Source organism: Biomphalaria glabrata, chromosome 2, assembly GCF_947242115.1.
Source record: "Biomphalaria glabrata chromosome 2, xgBioGlab47.1, whole genome shotgun sequence".
Lineage (NCBI taxonomy): Eukaryota > Metazoa > Mollusca > Gastropoda > Planorbidae > Biomphalaria > Biomphalaria glabrata.
Genome location: NC_074712.1, coordinates 61,025,356 through 61,044,022, shown reverse-complemented (window position 1 = coordinate 61,044,022; position 18,667 = coordinate 61,025,356). Strand labels below are relative to the sequence as shown.

General features: G+C 36.7%; 1 protein-coding gene across 5 annotated transcripts in view; it reads left to right on the top strand.

Annotated features, from left to right (window-relative positions):
* Nucleotides 1–18,667, top strand: part of LOC106053190 (uncharacterized) — a 127,927-nt gene that overhangs the window by 58,937 nt on the left and 50,323 nt on the right. For all 5 annotated transcript variants that reach the window (XM_056021771.1, XM_056021775.1, XM_056021774.1 and 2 more), the window contains exon 7: nt 15,850–15,948. In XM_056021771.1, coding sequence (XP_055877746.1) covers nt 15,850–15,948 — 99 coding nt within the window. The remainder of the gene's footprint in view (nt 1–15,849; nt 15,949–18,667) is intronic.

Sequence of the window (18,667 nt, the reverse complement as noted above, 5' to 3'; positions counted from 1 at the left end):
GCGACACTACAATGACATTGCTATGACATAGCGACACTACAATGACATTACAATGACATAGCGACACTACAATGGCATTACAATGACATAGCGACACTACAATGACATTACAGTGACATAGCGACACTACAATGACATTACAGTGACATAGCGACACTACAATGACATTACAGTGACATAGTGACACTACAATGACATTACAATGACAGCGACAGAATCATGACAATGACACGAGAAAGACAAATACAAAACAATAAGATTACAATGGACACCTTTGGCCACAGCACAAAGCCTTATGTTGACCAATTGACCAGTTCCCTTTCTCTAAACGTCATAACTTCCCCGTCTCATCCAGCAATGTCTGTGCCTAGCAATTATCTTCCTTTTATTGTGTCTCTATGTTTGTGTGCCTAGCAATTATCTTCCTTTTATCTTGTATCAATGTCTGTGCCTAGCAATTATCTTCCTTTTATCTTGTCTCAATGTCTGTGCCTAGCAATTATCTTCCTTTTATCTTGTATCAATGTCTGTGCCTAGCAATTATCTTCCTTTTATCTTATATCAATGTATGTCCCTAGCTATCATCTTCCTTTTATCTTGTCTCAATGTCTGTTCCTAGCTATTATCTTCCTTTTATTGTGTCTCAGTTTTCTTTGATGTCAGCTATTGTGTTTGTGTTGTCTGTCAGTCACATTAGTTTATCACACAAAAATATAGATGTAATAAAACTAGAAATGACAGCATGTCTCTGCCGGCCTTACAGCGCAGACTAGTTAATGAATCTTTATAACCTGCTTGTGATATTATTACGATCTGATTAGGCGTAGGCTTATTGTCAAGGGCCATCATCATAACATGTATAACACGTTATATCAAGTCATTCTGTCTGTCCGTCTGGTAAAAAAGTTCGTATACACGTTATTTCTCCCAAACCCAATCTCGGATCGAAATTTCTCACAATTATTTCTTTTACCTGAAAACACAAGAATCGATTTGAACACATTAACGAATTAGTTGATTAATTATTGGTAATTAATTATCTTGTTTGGTATGGATTAAGAAAAAGGAATAGTCCGTGACGGATGGGGTGATATAAGTTGATTTGGTCCCCTTTAAACTATGTAAAAAGAAATGGCCGTTTAAAGTTTGAAACTAACGATAGATAACTATGGGAGTTCTATTTTGATAAGTACTTCCCTTGCACAGTAGTTAGCATGTTGGTTCGAGAAGGCTTAAATAGGCTGGAGCACTCGAGTTCTAAATCAGGTAATTCCAACACTGTAATCTTTACACATATCGCCTTCTTTCTCCTTCTACCTGTTTAGCAGTGTGTCTAGTTTATAATATAGATTTTAAATGTATATTGCATGTAGCAATACTGTGCTAATGAAATACAACTAATAAAGTTGTAAACATATGACTAATCACACAGATTTATTATTGTTTGTGTAGATCTACTACAAATTCTATTATATGACTGATCCAAAGTTATTGCATTTTATAAGATAAGATAAGATAATTGATACAACTACGCTTAACATTAGCATTTATTTTGGGTATTTTTAAAACTATTTTTCTCCCAATCTAGCTTCGGGCGAGCTGTAAGTTATTTTGCTAGTTACCTCCCCACGATTCCAATACCATTAGACTTGTTTATGTCCCCTTTGTTATTGATCTTCTCGTCGGCAACAGTTTTCATCAGAGCTGGGTTTTTACTTCACCTTTATTCTACGTTAATATCGCTTCTTCTTTTTTTACCTGATTTTAGGACGTCTTTGATCAATGTTTTTATTGTTGCCTCAGACTGGGTTGTTGTTTTCTCTTTAACTCAGTTGCGTCCCTGTAACATTAATCTCCATGAACGAGGTATTGGAATACTTAATATGCAAGGGTTAGTGCAGCGGTTCTCAACCTTTTATGCTCGGCGACCCCTTTTTACAATCCCCCACTTAGCCGCGACCCCCCCCCCCCCCGCACACACAAAGCAATTAAAGAATAGACAATAACAATCCATTTTTTTCAATGATCTTTGGCGCCCCCTGGCAAATTGTCAATCGACCCCCAAGGGGATCGCGACGCACAGGTTGAGAACCCCTGTGTTACTGGCTACCGAGGGTGGCAGGCCCTTGGGGCAACAAAGCCTTTCTTAGCCCCTATCCACAATCTTCTAATTGTGTACGCAATTCATATTTACATAAGAACAGTCACCAGTAAGAAGTTGAAATCTTACAAGTATACTAAAGGAAGTTTATTAACTAGCGATAGGAGTATATATCATTTTATATGTATTGTTCAGATACCTATTTGGGCGACCCCACCATTCCGTCGTCCCAGGGCCGGTCCTACAGATTGTGGGGCCCTATGCGAAACGGATTGCGCGGGGCCTAGTCTGGGGAAGGATGAGGATAATAAGTCAAAATTACGTGTTTTTTTTTGTTAGAAAATAAATTCGTCTTTGCATTTTACTCGTAGGCCTACTTTACTAAGTGCCAAATCACGATCCAATGAACTTTACGAGCCATCTACAACAGAAGTTAGATTTCCAACATAAAGCCGATAAACATTCAGATCTGCCTTTTAGATTTACTATCGACTAGCAAAATATCGCAGATCGAGATAGATTTAGATCTATATTTAAAAGCCATTGATAATTACAGTAAATTAAGTATTGGAACTTACTGTTTTGGTTCAAATTCGCCCTATTATTTTTATTAAATGAAATCTGACAATGCCGTTTTTTTAATCGCGAGTAGGATTGATGTTTTCCATATTGAATGACACCCCAAAATTACAATTTTGTCTTATTTTTTTAAACATGTTTTGAGTTTTCAGGATATTTTTAATAATTTCAGGAGATTTTCGCGACTTTTGTTCGTATACTTAGCAATTTAGGAGATTTCAGGAGCTCCAGGAATTCCAGGAGACCGCGTAAACCCTGTTATAAGTTAAAATGGTTTAATATAATAATTTACTACTAGAGTTAGCGCAGGGCCTATGAAAGTGCATTGCCCACTGCGGCCGCCTAGGTTGCGGCCACCCTACTCGGCCCTCGGTGCGCCGCTGGCCTAACTTTAAATGTTTCTGATCAAACTCATCTTTGTATGTATACCTTTATTTTGAATGTTTTCTTATAGTGTAAGTTTAAAATTGGCCAAAATGTGTCAGAGACTATGTTGATGTATGTCTTTAAGAAGCATTTTATATTGTAGTGGAACACTTTTATCCGATACCACTTCCGGAAATGATAACTTTGTAGAACTGACGTTATCATCTTGAAATTTGATCTAGCTTAGTTATAAATGAAAAGATCTTTTCAAGGCAAAAAGTTTTGCATTATTTTTGTAAGTTTAATTTTCATATAGGCCTATGTGTAAATCTGGTCTTGTGAGCTGTTTATATCTAATGAATAAATAATTGACTGATCATTAATTGGTTTTTATCTTACATTTAACAATAGGACAGCTATTCAAAATGAAAGTCATGTTATAGTGTTTCTTGTTACTAATTTACCTTGCGGTGTTTCCCGATTTGCTATTTTAAGTAACGATGCTTGAAAATCGTTCACGCGGAAATGAGATAAGCATTCTGGAAAGGACTATGGCGATATTGTGATTGTGCTTTCCGTGTGTCTGGTAGTCACGTATACATCTCAAAAAAACTAAAAGCTCTGTTGGAAATTAGCATTAAGTCTTTATCCTGATTGAAATCGGTACCTATGCTATCTGTTGTGCTCTACGTGTTTTTACACTTTAAAATGAACTATGTGATGTTTTTGTCGATACTTATTAACCATGTAAAAAAAATGACGTAATGACAATAGGCCTTAACACGTCCGTAGTAGGCACAAAGTATCTTTACATTCGTGGGTGTATCTCTTTTGCTTCTCTTCGCCATTCTCTTTCTCCCTGTTTCTTTCTTTTCTACCCTCTATACTTTTTCTATCTGTTTCTTTTCTACCCTCTATACTTTTTCTATCTGTTTCTTTTCTACCCTGAATACTTTTTCTTTCTGTTTATTTTCTACTCTATATACTTTTTCTTTCTGTTTCTTTTCTACCCTCTATACTTTTTCTATCTGTTTCTTTTCTACCCTCTATTCTTTTTCTATCTGTTTTTTTTCTACCCTGTATAATTTTTCTATCTGTTTCTTTTCTACCCTATATACTTTTTCTTTCTGTTTATTTTCTACTCTATATACTTTTTCTTTCTGTTTCTTTTCTACCCTCTCTACTTTTTCTATCTGTTTCTTTTCTACCCTCTATACTTTTTCTATCTGTTTCTTTTATACCCTGTATACTTTTTCTATCTGTTTCTTTTCTACCCTCTATACTTTTTCTATCTTTTTCATTTCTACCCTCTATACTTTTTCTATCTGTTTCTTTTCTACCCTCTATACTTTTTCTATCTGTTTCTTTTCTACCCTCTATTCTTTTTCTATCTGTTTCTTTTCCACCCTCTATTCTTTTTCTATCTGTTTCTTTTCTACCCTGTATACTTTTTCTATCTGTTTCTTTTCTACTTTTCAATCTATCATATTCTCTTTCTTTTTCTTAGATTTATTTCCCTCTACATTTTATTTTTCTCAGTCTTTTCTCTCTTTCTCTCTGTCTCTCTAAACGCCTCTCTTTCTTTCTTGTGACCATATTTGAAATATGACTTGAATTTTAACAATAGAGTATATCACAGTGCTAAGCAGCTGAAACAAAACTTCGTAAGGGGGAAACTTTTTTTTTTCTTTGTTCTTTTGTTTTTTTTTTTTTTAGTGTTTAGCTCTTTTGTTTTTCTGTCTGTTTCTCTTTAGAAGTTCCATGCACAGAGCTGCGACTGTTTCTCAAGTGTGTGTATGTGTAACGGTCACTGAACTATATCTGTGAGTGACGTTTACTTCGGCGCCCCACTTGGCTCCAGTCCCAGAAGCGTGTGGTCCCTCCCCCCGGCTCCCTGGCGGAGTAAAATGTTAAGTGTTTCTGAGAGAGACCTGAGACACACACACACACACTGCGCTCACAAACATTTCCGTACATCTAGGTAAACACATACACACACGCTCACAAACATATCCGTGCTTATTGGCAAACACACACACACATGCACTAAATTATCCCGGGGCGGTAAAGAGTGAGCCACAAAGTAGAAACATCTCAGTAATAGCGCCTTAAGTTGGTACAGACAGAGGCGGCATTTTTGGTTGTTGTTTTTTTTTAGACCCCGGGGGGAGGGGTGAGTAGCACCTGCCTTTTACCCAACACAATTTCCAAAATTTTATTCTTAGGTGCTCAGGTTTATAAATAGTTTGCTGCCCATATTTCTTGTAATCTTATCTTATAAAATACATGCGTTACTTCAAAAAAGAAAATGATTACGTCCTACGTGTCATGCATCTAGTCATGCATATCAACCAATGACTTGACAGCCTGAGTTAGCCAGGAAAACCAGTGACTTGGCAGAATTTAAGTCATTAGTTAATACGCATGACTAAATGCTTGACGCGTAGGATGTAATCATCTTTTTTTTTAAAGTAACGTCTGTATTATATAAGATAAGATAAGAAGAAATTTCTGAAGAGACCTTCACGATGTCATATATAGCAAGACGTGCCAACGGTTCAAAGACACATTTACATTGACAGCAACTGTCAACACTTTGTGAATGATGACATTGACCTGAGCGGAAGTAGTTCTCCTCGTACACCTGTCTCTGGTATACTGTAAAATACACGGTACGTTAGAGTTTGTTATAAGTAGCACCTCTGACTCAGTTAAACTAATAATAATAATAATTTTATTTATAAAGCGCTGTTAACAAACAAAATGTAGGCTCAAGGCGCTGTAACAACATTACAAACATAAACACAACTGCCGAAATAACAGTTAATCTAAAAAAGTTTTAAACAAGTAGGTCTTAATGTTCTTCTTAAAAGTGGTATAGCATGTTGTCTGTCTGAGATCAATGGGGAGTGAGTTCCAAACCTTTGGTCCGTGAACTGAAAAAGCACGCAGACCGTAGCTTTTGAGGGAGAAACGTGGCACTACTAAAAGCGTTGAGTCCATTGAGCGCAGGGTTCTCTGGGGGACATATGGAGTAATCAGTTCGCTAAGGTACAAGGGCATCTCATTGTTATATATACACTGATGACAAAGTGTGGCGACCTTGTAATCGATTCTCGCTTTCACGGGAAGCCAATGGAGCGTGCGCAAGAGCGTAGTAGCAGAATCTTGTCTAGTTTTTTTAAGGACTATTCGAGCGGCGTTGTTCTGTATACGTTGCAGCTTGGCTATTTTGTCATCAGGTATACCTGCTAGCACGGCGTTGCAGTAGTCAAGGCGGGAGAGTATGAATGCCACAGCTAGCGTTTTTGTTGACTCCGTTGTTAAATATGGTCAGATCTGGCCTAATCTGCGCAGCTGCAGATAAAGACCTTTGCAGAGCTGATTTATGTGTGGGTTGAAAGATAGTGTTGAGTCGAAGAAAACTCCAAGATTCCGCACTACATGGACAAAAGGAACATGGCAGTTCGTGATAAAGAGAGAATCTGTGCTTTCAACTTTTGAGACATTGTTCCTAGTGCCAATCTTAATTATTTCTGTCTTGTCTTCGTTCATCTTGAGTTTATTTTCAACCATCCAATCGCTCACCCTTGCAACGGTACCACTGATATTCTCTGCCAGATGGGACACCTCTGAGGGTACTGATGAATCGTATAACTGTGAGTCATCGGCAAAGAAATGGTATAAGATGCCGGTTGGCCGTATGACACCGCTGAGTAGATATGTGTACATAGTGAACAGTACTGGGCCTAGAACTGATCCTTGGGGTACTCCGTACTTCAAAAGTAAGCTTGTTGATTCCGTCCCGCTAACAACGACACTTTGGGTGCGTTCCGTCAGGTAGGATCCAAGCCACTTTAGGACGACTCCTGCTAAACCAAAAGTTGCAGAGAATCTGGCCATCATAATTTCATGGTCTAACTCATTAAATTCGCTGATGATACTGCCATAGTCGGTCTAATTTCAGGAGACGAAACTCAGTATCGAAGCTCGATAGAAGAGTTTACAAACTGGTGCACTGACAACTTTCTAGAACTGAATGTCACAAAAACTAAAGAACTTATAATAGATTTTAGAAAGAAAAAACAAACTGCAGATAAAGACTACATCGATACAGGTGAAGGCATATAAATATCTGGGCATCATCATTGATGGCAAGATTTCGGGGAAGACCACCTTGGAAATCTGGCAAAGAAAACAGCCCAGAGACTAGATACTTTTTACGGCGCGACTATGCAAAATCTGCTAACATACGGATAACTTGTTGGCAAGGCAACGCCTCATCTAAACTGTTGCGCCGTCTCGAAAACATCATAAGAAGGGCTTCGGAAATCACACTCACAACATTACCACATTTAAAATAACTTTTTGAACAAAAGTGTCTAAGAAAAATCGGAAAAATCTTGGAAGACAACGGCCACCCACTCCATCAGAACTACGTCAAGTCGTCGCGAAGTGGGCGACTGCTGTCAATCAAAACAAGAACGGAGCGGTACAAAAACTCGTTCGTACCTAACTCGGTCAGACTTTATCACCGCCACTCATTGATCAGGGAACATGAAATGCACCAAGATGCCTGTGTGTAGTCGCTGAATGAACTCTTTATGTTGTGTCTGTTCTATTTATGTGTTGTGTTTCTGTTGTGTTGTCTTTATATAAGAAAAGAGTCCTTGCCTTGTAATCACAACAAAATTCCAAAAGGATCAAAAAAGAAGTCTTAGTCTATGTGTGGAGTAGGTACTGTTTCTGTCCTCGCTAAAAACCACACTTGATTTACGAAACAAACAAAAAAAGTTTCAAAAGTCTGAATTTCTTTTTTAATACATACTTTTCTTTTTCATTTTACAATCAAATTAAATTTTAAGGTTTTGCATCCATGGTTTGGGATCCACTGACTAGAGTGCAAGTTGTGTACAAATATATAGGAAGACACTCGGGAAAGAACATACATCCAGGGTTTCTTTTTCCCACACAATTCAACCGGTGCGATGTCTACCCACACAGTTCTATCCCAGCCTCCCTGCGGATTGTTTGCATACGTTGTAATGTTACGTCATCTAGTCACGTGTCAGCAGGTGAGACGAATCAACGTCCTTCACTTTGTCATGAGCTGGTCATGATTTTAGAATTTGCGAATTTTTTTTGTTCAAAAAGGTCTTGCCCTTTATCTGTGCGTCAAAGGCTACCACTATTACCAGGTTGTCGTGAACCGATGTGGCTGATTAGAGAAATGATTTCCTTTCTGTTAGGCTCAATCAAAACCTTCTGACGTTGCTATTCAGGCCAGCTTCGGAGTGAGTAATCTCTGGATACTGTTGCGTTGATATTAGTGAGTTTTCAATTGAAAATGCTGTTATTAAGAAAAACATAGCAAAAAACAACTAGGTTACAAAGAAAGTTTGTGTGGAAACACAAACTCAACATCGGCCCCCGAAGTGGTCCGCCCATGCAGGTAAAAAGGCAGGTTTCAATATTTTCAGAAAGAATATCAGAATGAAATTCTATCAAAGGTAAATGACATAGAAGAATGGTGAAAGAAGGTTGACAGATCTTGTGTGGTGCCCAGCGGTCCAGAAGACCAAAGAATAGGTGGAAGTAAATGTAAAGTTCGATGTGAACCTGACCTAACTGATGTCTTATAATAAATATATCTAATTGATCTAATTGTTTTGTAAAGGGTCAATTCAAATCCTCAAGAAAAAAACTTTCCGTAAAAAGAAAAAAAAAACTTTTCTTTGACTTTGGTATAATGAGGTGCAGAGCACCCAGTTCACGCGATTATATGAAAAAATACTTAATAATTGTTGTTTTAAATTATGTCCGACATATATGCATACTAAATATCTAAATATATTTTTTCTCTTTAAAAAAAAAGACACAACTTTTTTTGTGTAAATGTAGTAGTAAGTATGACAGAACTTATATAACTTAGCAATACAAATGTAAAAAACAATCATTTTGACAAAAAATCTAAAACTATTTGCATAAATGTGTTAAAAATATAGTAAACAGATATCTGCTTTACTAAAGAGCCTACCCTGTTTGTTACTATTAATAGTTAATAGTTATAAAAGTGGTGTATTTTTATGAATAAAACTGCTGCATAAGTTTTCACTCTCTTTTCTAGTTTACGAGATCTAAACGGGACGGACGGACGGACGAACGGACAGACATTCCATACAATACTAATAACGTCTTTTCGCCTTTCGGGATCCGCTAATAAAATATTTGAATTTGTATTGCGAACGTGAAATCAGATGTTTAATATGGCTGATCAGTTCATTGTGTTTATAAATTAAATGGTTTGCTAGTCGCTACTTTTCTTTTTTGTGTTTCTCAGCTTAGATTCATTTTCTTGAGTTCCTTTGCTTATGATCCGACTATCTAATATATAAAGCAGAAAGTAAGGCGTATGTATGCATGCATGTATGTATGTATGTATGTCCCGCATATAAATCAATACCGTTTGACCAATCTTGATAAAAGTAAGCATAAATGTTCCTTAGATCATGGCGGAGACCTTAGCGTATGTTAATGCCCCTGCTACTACTGAAGGGCCCTACAAATAACAAAATAAAAACAAGACTAAATTTATCTCTGTTAAAAAACGAAACTGTTTAACGAATCGGGTAAGTCCGTTTTTATAGTATTTTATCATAGACATAAATAAATATAGACTGGAAAAAGGAAATAAAGTCATGTAACTTGAAAACATGTAGAGTAGTTTATGCTATTCGGACACCTATAGGCCCAAATTTGAAAGTTTGACTTTGACAGCGCATTATTTTACAATGGTTTGACATAGAAAAGAAAATGACGTATCAAAATCTTCTTTAGTTAAAGGAGAATAAGGATGACTACTTATATTTGTACTCCTAACCTATATTTCTTATTATATTTAAGGTCAAAGACGCCGTGTGTTTTCATTTAATTCGGACACATTTGACCCACATTATTTGATTCCGGACACAATAATTTATTTCGGACAGTCTCTATATTTAGGCATCAATAAACTCATATTTTAATTCTATATTAACATTAACTAAATTTTAAGATCCCCAGGCATAGCCCATCACATGAAATCATAACGATGTTTTCAAACTATGCATAAATACGAACACAAAAAAAATAAAAATATGAACACACTTATTCTAGCAAAATTAGGTCACTGGAATAGTGATTTCTGCACCGACTTTTAGACTTATTTTATGTTTGTTTATTTTATGTGTTGAATGTTTGGGGTTTGCATGATTAGATGTGTGTTGAATGTTTGTGTTTTTTTTTTGTTTATTAATTTAATAAATTTCTAATACAGATGATCTTTTGTAGTATAGTAGGCCCCTATAGGTTACGATAGCCATTCTTGCCTAACTGAATCCTCTATATTCTCTCTCAATAAATTTAGATCTATCTAGTAGGTCTAGATCTAAGCATTTAACTTCATTCAATGTACCAAGCTCACTCCAAACATTTGCCCATTTATTCTCTATTTAAAAATAATAACAACAAACGAACAAATATAATATAAGATCATTTTTATTGATGTCCAAAACTGGCTGTCCGAAATAAATTTTGGTAAGAAAATCGTAATTTGATTCGGACACCGTATTAATTTTTTTTTGGTATGGAATTAGAAAACTTGGCTTATGAATCAAATAAATTAGCTCCAAAAACAGAATAAATATTGCCGGGCTCATTAGTATAGACTTAGAAAATAAAAAAATATAGTCTTAACTCTAGGAAGAGGTAAAGTCATCCGGGTAACATAGGAAAAAACAACAACCTGACTAACTAATTTGAAATTCGTTTTTCTTACATAAAAAGATAGCTAAATGGAAGGAAATTGGGTCAGAATCATTGGAAAATGGACAATCACATTAAACAGCGCGCTAGTTTTATAATACATATTAAAATAATTATTTAATGACCACAAAAAACAGCGAATGTCCGAATTCATGTAATGTCCGAAATAAATAAACTACTATATATCTATTGTTGTCAGATTTCCGAATTCTGAAAAATTGCATGATCTTCAGTCTTAGAGATATAAACAAAACTACACTGCTGTATAATAAAGTACACAAAATTGCAAGTTATTAATTTTCGTTTCATAAAACTCTCTTATCGGCCAGTCTATATTTATTTATGTCTATGTATTTTATATTTGACATGAATATGTCGCTTAACGGGTAACCCATTTTCACACTCTACTTTTATTTTTATGAAAAAATCTTTAAAAATGTGAAGGGAACATTCTATGTTCTTAATATACTGTAAACCTTCAACTGTATATGTTGTATGTTCTTAATATACTGTAAACCTTCAACTGTATATGTTGTATGTTCTTAATCTACTGTAAACCTTCAACTGTATATGTTGTATGTTCTTAATCTACTGTAAACCTTCAACTGTATATGTTCATCTTTTACCGAAGCCTGTAAGATATTTTCTATATGTTCTTGTTCACCTGTATTACTGATTATATCAGCAAAAAGGGGTAGCAAAGATTACGACTACTAAGAAAACTGTCCTCGTTTAATGTTAGCGAAAAGGCCTTGGCTATGGTTTATCACGCTCACATCTGCAATGTTTTCAGTTTCAATATCACTGCCTGGTATGGCAATCTGAGCATTTAAAATAGGAATAAACTTAATAGAATCCTCAATGTTGCTGGCAAAATCATTGGCAAAAAACAAACCCCATTTGGGCAGTTGTTTGAGACAAACATCTATAAAAAAGCTAACAAGATCCTTGAAATAAAGAATCACCCTTTGTGTCAGGATTTCGTGATTTTACCATCACAAAAGAGATACAAGACACCGATAGCAAAGACAAACAGACACAAACACTCTTTTGTTCCCCTGGCAATCAAATCATTAAATAAGAACAATCTGGTATAAACTTTGACACATGTAAATTATGAGTGAGTCTGGTATGAATGTACACCTTGGTTTCTTATAGTTATAATGTTTTTTGTTTGGTAATGCACAAATTGTAAGACAAATTTCCTTACGGATAATAAAGATTATTATTATGTTAGAAATGAACGAGTAGTCATTCTCTGGCGCTGCCAGGGTCGAGTTTCGCTAAAGAGAAACAAAATTCATCGTAGTCCCTTTAACAGTTTCCACTGAGGAATTTTCTGGTGATGTGGCAGGTCTGCAGCAGTACCGCCCTCTGACAGGCAACGAAGATGTTCCTAGGAATGTTAAGGGCCTTGAAGGTGTCTGTGAGGTCAGTTGTTATTATCCCCTCGGTTGATATAACAATGGGGTATATTGTTATTTTGGACAATGCCATAGACGCTTAATAATTATTATTATTCATGTCCATTAGCATATGTTGTTTTGTTTTTTTTTCAGTTGTGTATGTTTCTATTCAGTTGTATATGTTCTGCTGTATATGTTCATTTTAACTTGAATAAGCTCATGCTCAGTATATGTTCATGTTTTGTTTGTATGTTTTGTTGCATTGGTTCATGTTAAGTTGTATGTCCATCTTTAGTAGCATATCTTCATGTTTTATTATACATGTTGTTATTTAATTTCGTATTCAGTATCATATGTTCTGTCGCACATCTACACTTTCACTTGATCTGCTGCTAGTTAAAAACTACAAATATTTCAGTTTTAAAAGGTTCTAAAACGGCATAGGGTCTGACGACCTTTCTCCATTAAAGTAATTACTGCTTTCAATGCTGGTTGGAGGTATTACATATCTGAACACCATCTTTACTTCTCGCGTATTGCTGTCTGACACCTGAATAAAATTAACAGCTGTTTTTCTATGGTTTTTGCCACAATGGTTTGTTTACCCTGGTAACAGCTCTGATCAAAGGGTCATCCCAACCTTTTTTGCTGAAAAGAAACCTGCCAACGGGGCCTCGCGGATAAACTCGTCTTTTAGTATATTCTCTTGTCTTTCTTCGAACGTGACTTGGCAATCAGTCATATTTTTGTTACGCTTTCTTGACTTCTTAGACTTGCTAATTAGCACGCGATACACTCGCACATACAAACATATAAATAGGCACACACAGAAGCTTTGAAAAGTGCGCATGTACTTTTGCAGTCCAACATTTTAAAGTATGTTATGTTAGAAAAAAAAAATTCACATCGTCTAAATTATGTATCAGACCAATGGTCAAAGGGAGGAGAGGGGTGGTTTACCTGTCCAACAAAGTGGATGTAATTGTTTAGTTGTGGTACTATTGCTTACCTCTCAGTGATCTTCATGCTTCAACCAATGTGCCGTCTCCGGCTCGAGCTGCCACGTTATCAGGCCCATCGAAATTTCTGTCTGTGAGTATTGGCAGCAGAGGCTTAATGCCATTCCAGCTCCCGAGTGAGATGCTTGGTTGAGAGACCCAAACCACTTGGCTACGGTTTGGCTACATTAAGAAAATTAAATTTTAGATCTTTTATAGTGCTACTGTCATGCTTATAGCATGATCAGAGCGCTTTGGTCCAATCTCATTTGTGGACCAGTGGGGGAGGGAGTGTCTAGGAGAAGGTTTTTCAGTGCTGCCTTTAGGCGCTCAGTAAACACAACTCTGCTCGAGTCGGGTGTCGAACCTCCTTCATAGTTAGCCAAGTTGAAGCGTACTTAGCCTCTTGACTTCTCATCCCACATAACAAGAGGGCTTCAGTTCAAATCACGACTTATGCAGTCATACGCGGTACTTTGGCTGTTTGAGTATAGCAATATTAATAAATTCCTCGTGGCTAGCGTTGCCTTCTGCTGCTTATAGGTAGCGGATCTAGGACCGGAATGTGATGCGCTACATACATGGTACGAAAAACCCAGAAATGCTTTCTACCAACGTGGAACTTTCAGACAAGGTGAAGTGCTTCTGGTCCTCTCCTTGCAGTTGGGTAAAATCTCTTTGCACATCAACTGTGATAATAACGCCTTAGGGGCCAATTCCCTGCTGGACTTTTTGACAAGGTGCCCTAAGACTAAACGAACGTTCGATGTGATGTGGCCCTTGACACGTGACTTGGATAATATACGTCTTCCTGGCCGAACAAAGTGGGCCACCTCTTGCTTGCAAATTTAGGCTTCCTAATTATTACCCCTGTTCTAAAAAAAGTCAGGATTGATTACATGGAGTCAGAGAGGGGCAGAAGGACAATAGTGTAACGACAAAACAATATTTCTTATTCCACACGCTAGGACAAATTCGTACAAGTGCTTCTTCTTCTTCCCTAGTGCCGTTAGAGCATGAAACGGGTTGCCTGAATCAGCCAGGAAAACCAACGATTTAGTCTTTAATTAACTTGCATGACTAGATTGACACATGGATAATACGGTAATTATCCTCTGTGTACTTTAAAAGATGAGATCAGCGCTGCCTCTGAAAAAAAAAAAACCCTCACGTAATGACGCTGTCACTTAAACTTACTGGTGAGGGGGGGGGGAGAATGCAGTTGCGGGTAAGGAAAGAAATTAACGTACTTCTATTTGACAAAAGTTCAAGTCAAACTGTAGTCAAACTGCTTAATAGACCATTAGAACAATAAAGAACTTTTCAAGGTTCAAAAGAGATTATGTTTGAAGCTCTTTTGACTGATCAATACACCCGCTTGAAACAAGGTAAAGTTTTATAGACAATTGTTCGGCGCCTGTGTCTTGTGTAGATAAGTCAAAACGGAGGCGATACTTAAGTAATCAACTAGCTCAGACAAAATGCCAGCAATATAAGGGTACTCGACGCTGATGAATGATGTCGAATAAGGCGTTTTGTACGTAATAAAGGGAACTGTCGAATGTCAATATATATTCCAGAAACTGGGAAACCCAAAATTCTCGACCTGTATGGTGACATGTATGCACTATGCACAAGACAGCAGGGTTTCTGTCCAGGGCTTTTGCAAGAGAGGATTTGAGCATCTCAAGCCCTCACTCAAATGGAGTTTGATGATGATGATGATGATTCCAGAAACTAAAGCCGATCTCTCTCTAAAGTCTAAAGCTATTACTATTTCAATCCTGATCTTTTTGTTTTTAATAGTTACGTCCCTTTTGCTAAGTCAAAACATTACCCTTTGGTGAAACAACTTTTCGCGCCAATGCCTAATCGTGGACAGGGTGTCTAAATGGACCCTGGCATAAGCATACGACCCCTGACAACATTTAAAGAATGTTTCTTTACACAATTAAGTCTGTACAGGATCTTTTATTAAAGGCGTGGCGAGAGCTGGTTTCCTGGTCTACCATGTTTGTGAAAAAACAAAATATTATACATGCTAATACGAAATATAGTATTACTGAGAAACCTTTGTATATACATTGAATATAAATGCATTACCCTGACAATGTGTTTTTGGTAGTTTTTGAATTATGTAAGTTGGATATGATAAGTTAACCATTAATGATTTATATTTGAAAATCATAGCATCACGACTTTAATTTGTTTTAAGGATATCTTAGTTTTGCTTTTGGCATCACTTGGGCTATTGCCTCTTTTGGGTTTTTTTTCCCATCGGAACATTAAATTGTTCCATTCTGTTAATTATGAGGTTTCAATATAATAAGTATAAAAGCTATGTAATTAATAGAATAATTTTGGTAAACATAATTTGAATTCTTTACCAAGAAAGAAATCCATTTATCCTTTATTTTCTATAGTTACATTGAATACTTTGGTTTTAAACTTAAGTTGTTTGAAATGCTGTCCATATATGTATCTATCCCTGAGTTGAAATCTATTACTTGACGAAACTTTGAAGGCGAACGTAGTATGAATGACGTCTGCCAGCGGGATTGACTTTGACATTCACGTGTCCTTGTCTTTGTTTCAGCTTCCATGGACGAGAGCGACCTGGCGAGTGTCGAAATGTCTGGAGCGTCGCAGGATTATCCAATCAGGACTATCGATCTTCGTGATTTGAAAGGAAAAGGTAAGAGACTCTATTGAATAAGAACTCTGGGATCAAGAGAGGGGCGTGTGCTTGGGGTGGGGATGGAGTGAAAAGAGAACAAAAAGAAAGAAGAGATAAAGCGGTAAAGAGATAAAGAGTTAAGAAATGAAAGACCTGCAGGATAAGAGACTGGAATATAGTTTTAAAAAAGTAACAGTAACGTTCCCCTTTCAGAAATATGGGGCAAATGGCGTCAAGATTATCTGATTCTTTGGCCAACGATTAACGAGCAGGCTGTCATGGTGCCAGCGCAACCATCAACCAACTTTACTTTTTCCCAACTAAAGTCAGGTATCCATTCAAGTTGGGTGGACTCAGGGGCGCCCTAAAAATACCGAAACTCAAAATCCCAAACTTCACCGAGATTCGAACCAAGTACCCCAGGCTCAGAAGCCAAGCGCTTAACCACTCAGCCACCGTTCTGATAGGAGACAAAAAAAAATGCTCCTTATAAAACAAAGCTTATCTAAGGGAAAGAACCGCTAGTTGTTGCCATTTTTCTCAAGATGGCAAGGTTTAACCTCTTTCTGCTTTATAAAACAAAGTTATTTAATTATTACCAAATGAGTAACTAATTGGTAAATCTTTCTGATTGATTCATGTATTGTCATCAACTATGATTAGTCATGCCAATTTCTATTTGATCGATAATGGACTATGGGAGAAAAAAATGCGACAAAACATATTAAGGGGAATAAATCAGTATATACATCCACATCTCTAATTAAATAGCAATTTTCCCCCTTATTTCGATGTCAAACAAAATAAGTAATTACCAATAATATCAGGTTTTAGGTGACATATTAGTCACAGAGAAAATATGTCACTAATGACTACTGGGCTGATAATAGCTAACTGACGAAATGCTATAGATTAGATAGATGTTTCTAGATATCTCTCTATGATCTATTACCAGGATGACTGCCTGGTCGTGCGGTTTGCGCGCTGGACTGTCGCTCGGATTTATAGATGGTCTCGGGTTCAAACACTGCCCGCTCCCATCACCCGTCGTCCTGCGGAAAGTTTGGACTAGGAAATAAATTATCAACTCAGAAGGAAATATCAAAACATGTAAAACTTTTGACAAACATCTAGAGGTTAGTTTGCTAGGTATGCGTTACTGCTAGGAGGAGTTTCGTTTCCGGGGACACTGGTTCGTGCTATGGTCGTGCGGTCCCTTATTTTATTTCACCACTTTCTCTCATGAAAAATGTGGTCCCTAGTGCTGCTATTATATGTGTCATATGTTTGTTCATGTAGGGACAGTTCGCAATAGGCATCGCTTTGGATGAGAGCTGGCCCATCTCTTGTTCATTCTACTCTCTATCTTTTTGTTCATTATATTTTGGGTAGAGGTGAATTTCTTAATATTTTGTTCATTTTATTTTGGGTAGAGGTGAATTTCTAAATGTTTTGTTCATTTTATTTTGGGTAGAGGTGAATTTCTAAATGTTTTGTTCATTTTATTTTGGGTAGAGATGAATTTCTAATTGTTTTGTTCAATATCTTTTGGGTAGAGGTGAATTTCTAAATGTCTTGTTCATTTTATTTTGGGTAGATTTGAATTTCTTAATGTTTTGTTCATTTTATTTTGGGTAGAGGTGAATTTCTAAATGTTTTGTTCATTTTATTTTGGGTAAAGGTGAATTTCTAGATGTTTTGTTCATTCTTCTATCTTTGGCCAGTAGGTTTGCTTTTTTCATTGCCTACTATTTCAGTGTATCCATTCAAGAAAAGCTTCCTGGGAATCCTTGCAGTTGTTGCTGAGAATTAAAGAGCTGTTTAGAGGTTTATATATATATGGAGCATCGGCATCACTTCAGTATTGGTCTATTTTTGCATACTACCTTCTTACCACGAAGAAGTAAAGGTATTATAGACGCCTGGAGAAAAAGTTTCTGAAGATCAAAACACCGGAATTTTACTGGATCCGCTGTGGGACTCCTCCCTGGATGGAAGGGAGTCATGCTGTAGCTGCTGGAAGAAATGTTTCTAGTGCTCAATATACTTACAAATTATGATCGAAACAGCATTGACGGGAAACAATACAGACTAGCTTTTAGTGACATTTCATGACCTAAAATGGCAATTCTCAAAAAAGTGTTGCTATAAATATAACAATAAAACCTAAAAAAAAATGTTTTCCTATCATATGACAAAGTTTTCTTTTCTTAAAGCCTTCTCGGGCAGCATTTGGTATGCCCCTAGCAGCTCTCTTCATGGTCTCCATCTACTAAAGTAAGGGATAAACGTTTGAGAAACACTGAAGTACTACATAGTGTATTGCCAAATTGCGAAATATATTTGCCAGCTAATCGGGGCTTTCATCTGAATCTCATCTGTCTGCTCTTTGTTTACACGATATGGAGACATGCGGGGGCGATATAATGGAACCTTAAAATAAAGAAAATGAAATAATTGGGAAAGACTTTATAATAAACAATGTCAAGGACGCTCTACTGAAAGGTCAACTCATCTGACCTTTCCCTCGGTCTCTTGGATCGTTGGGGCACCACTCAAGATCTGTTTGACCGTCTCTTTTCATTCCTCTCTGTCATTTAACTTGGATAGAATCTCTTTCAATGACAGACCCATCCATTATTGTGTGTTGTCTTCCCATTCGTGTGAACTAAATAATTACAAATGACTTTCTCTTTTACTGCTCTTCTTATCTTATCTTATATAATACAGACGTTAC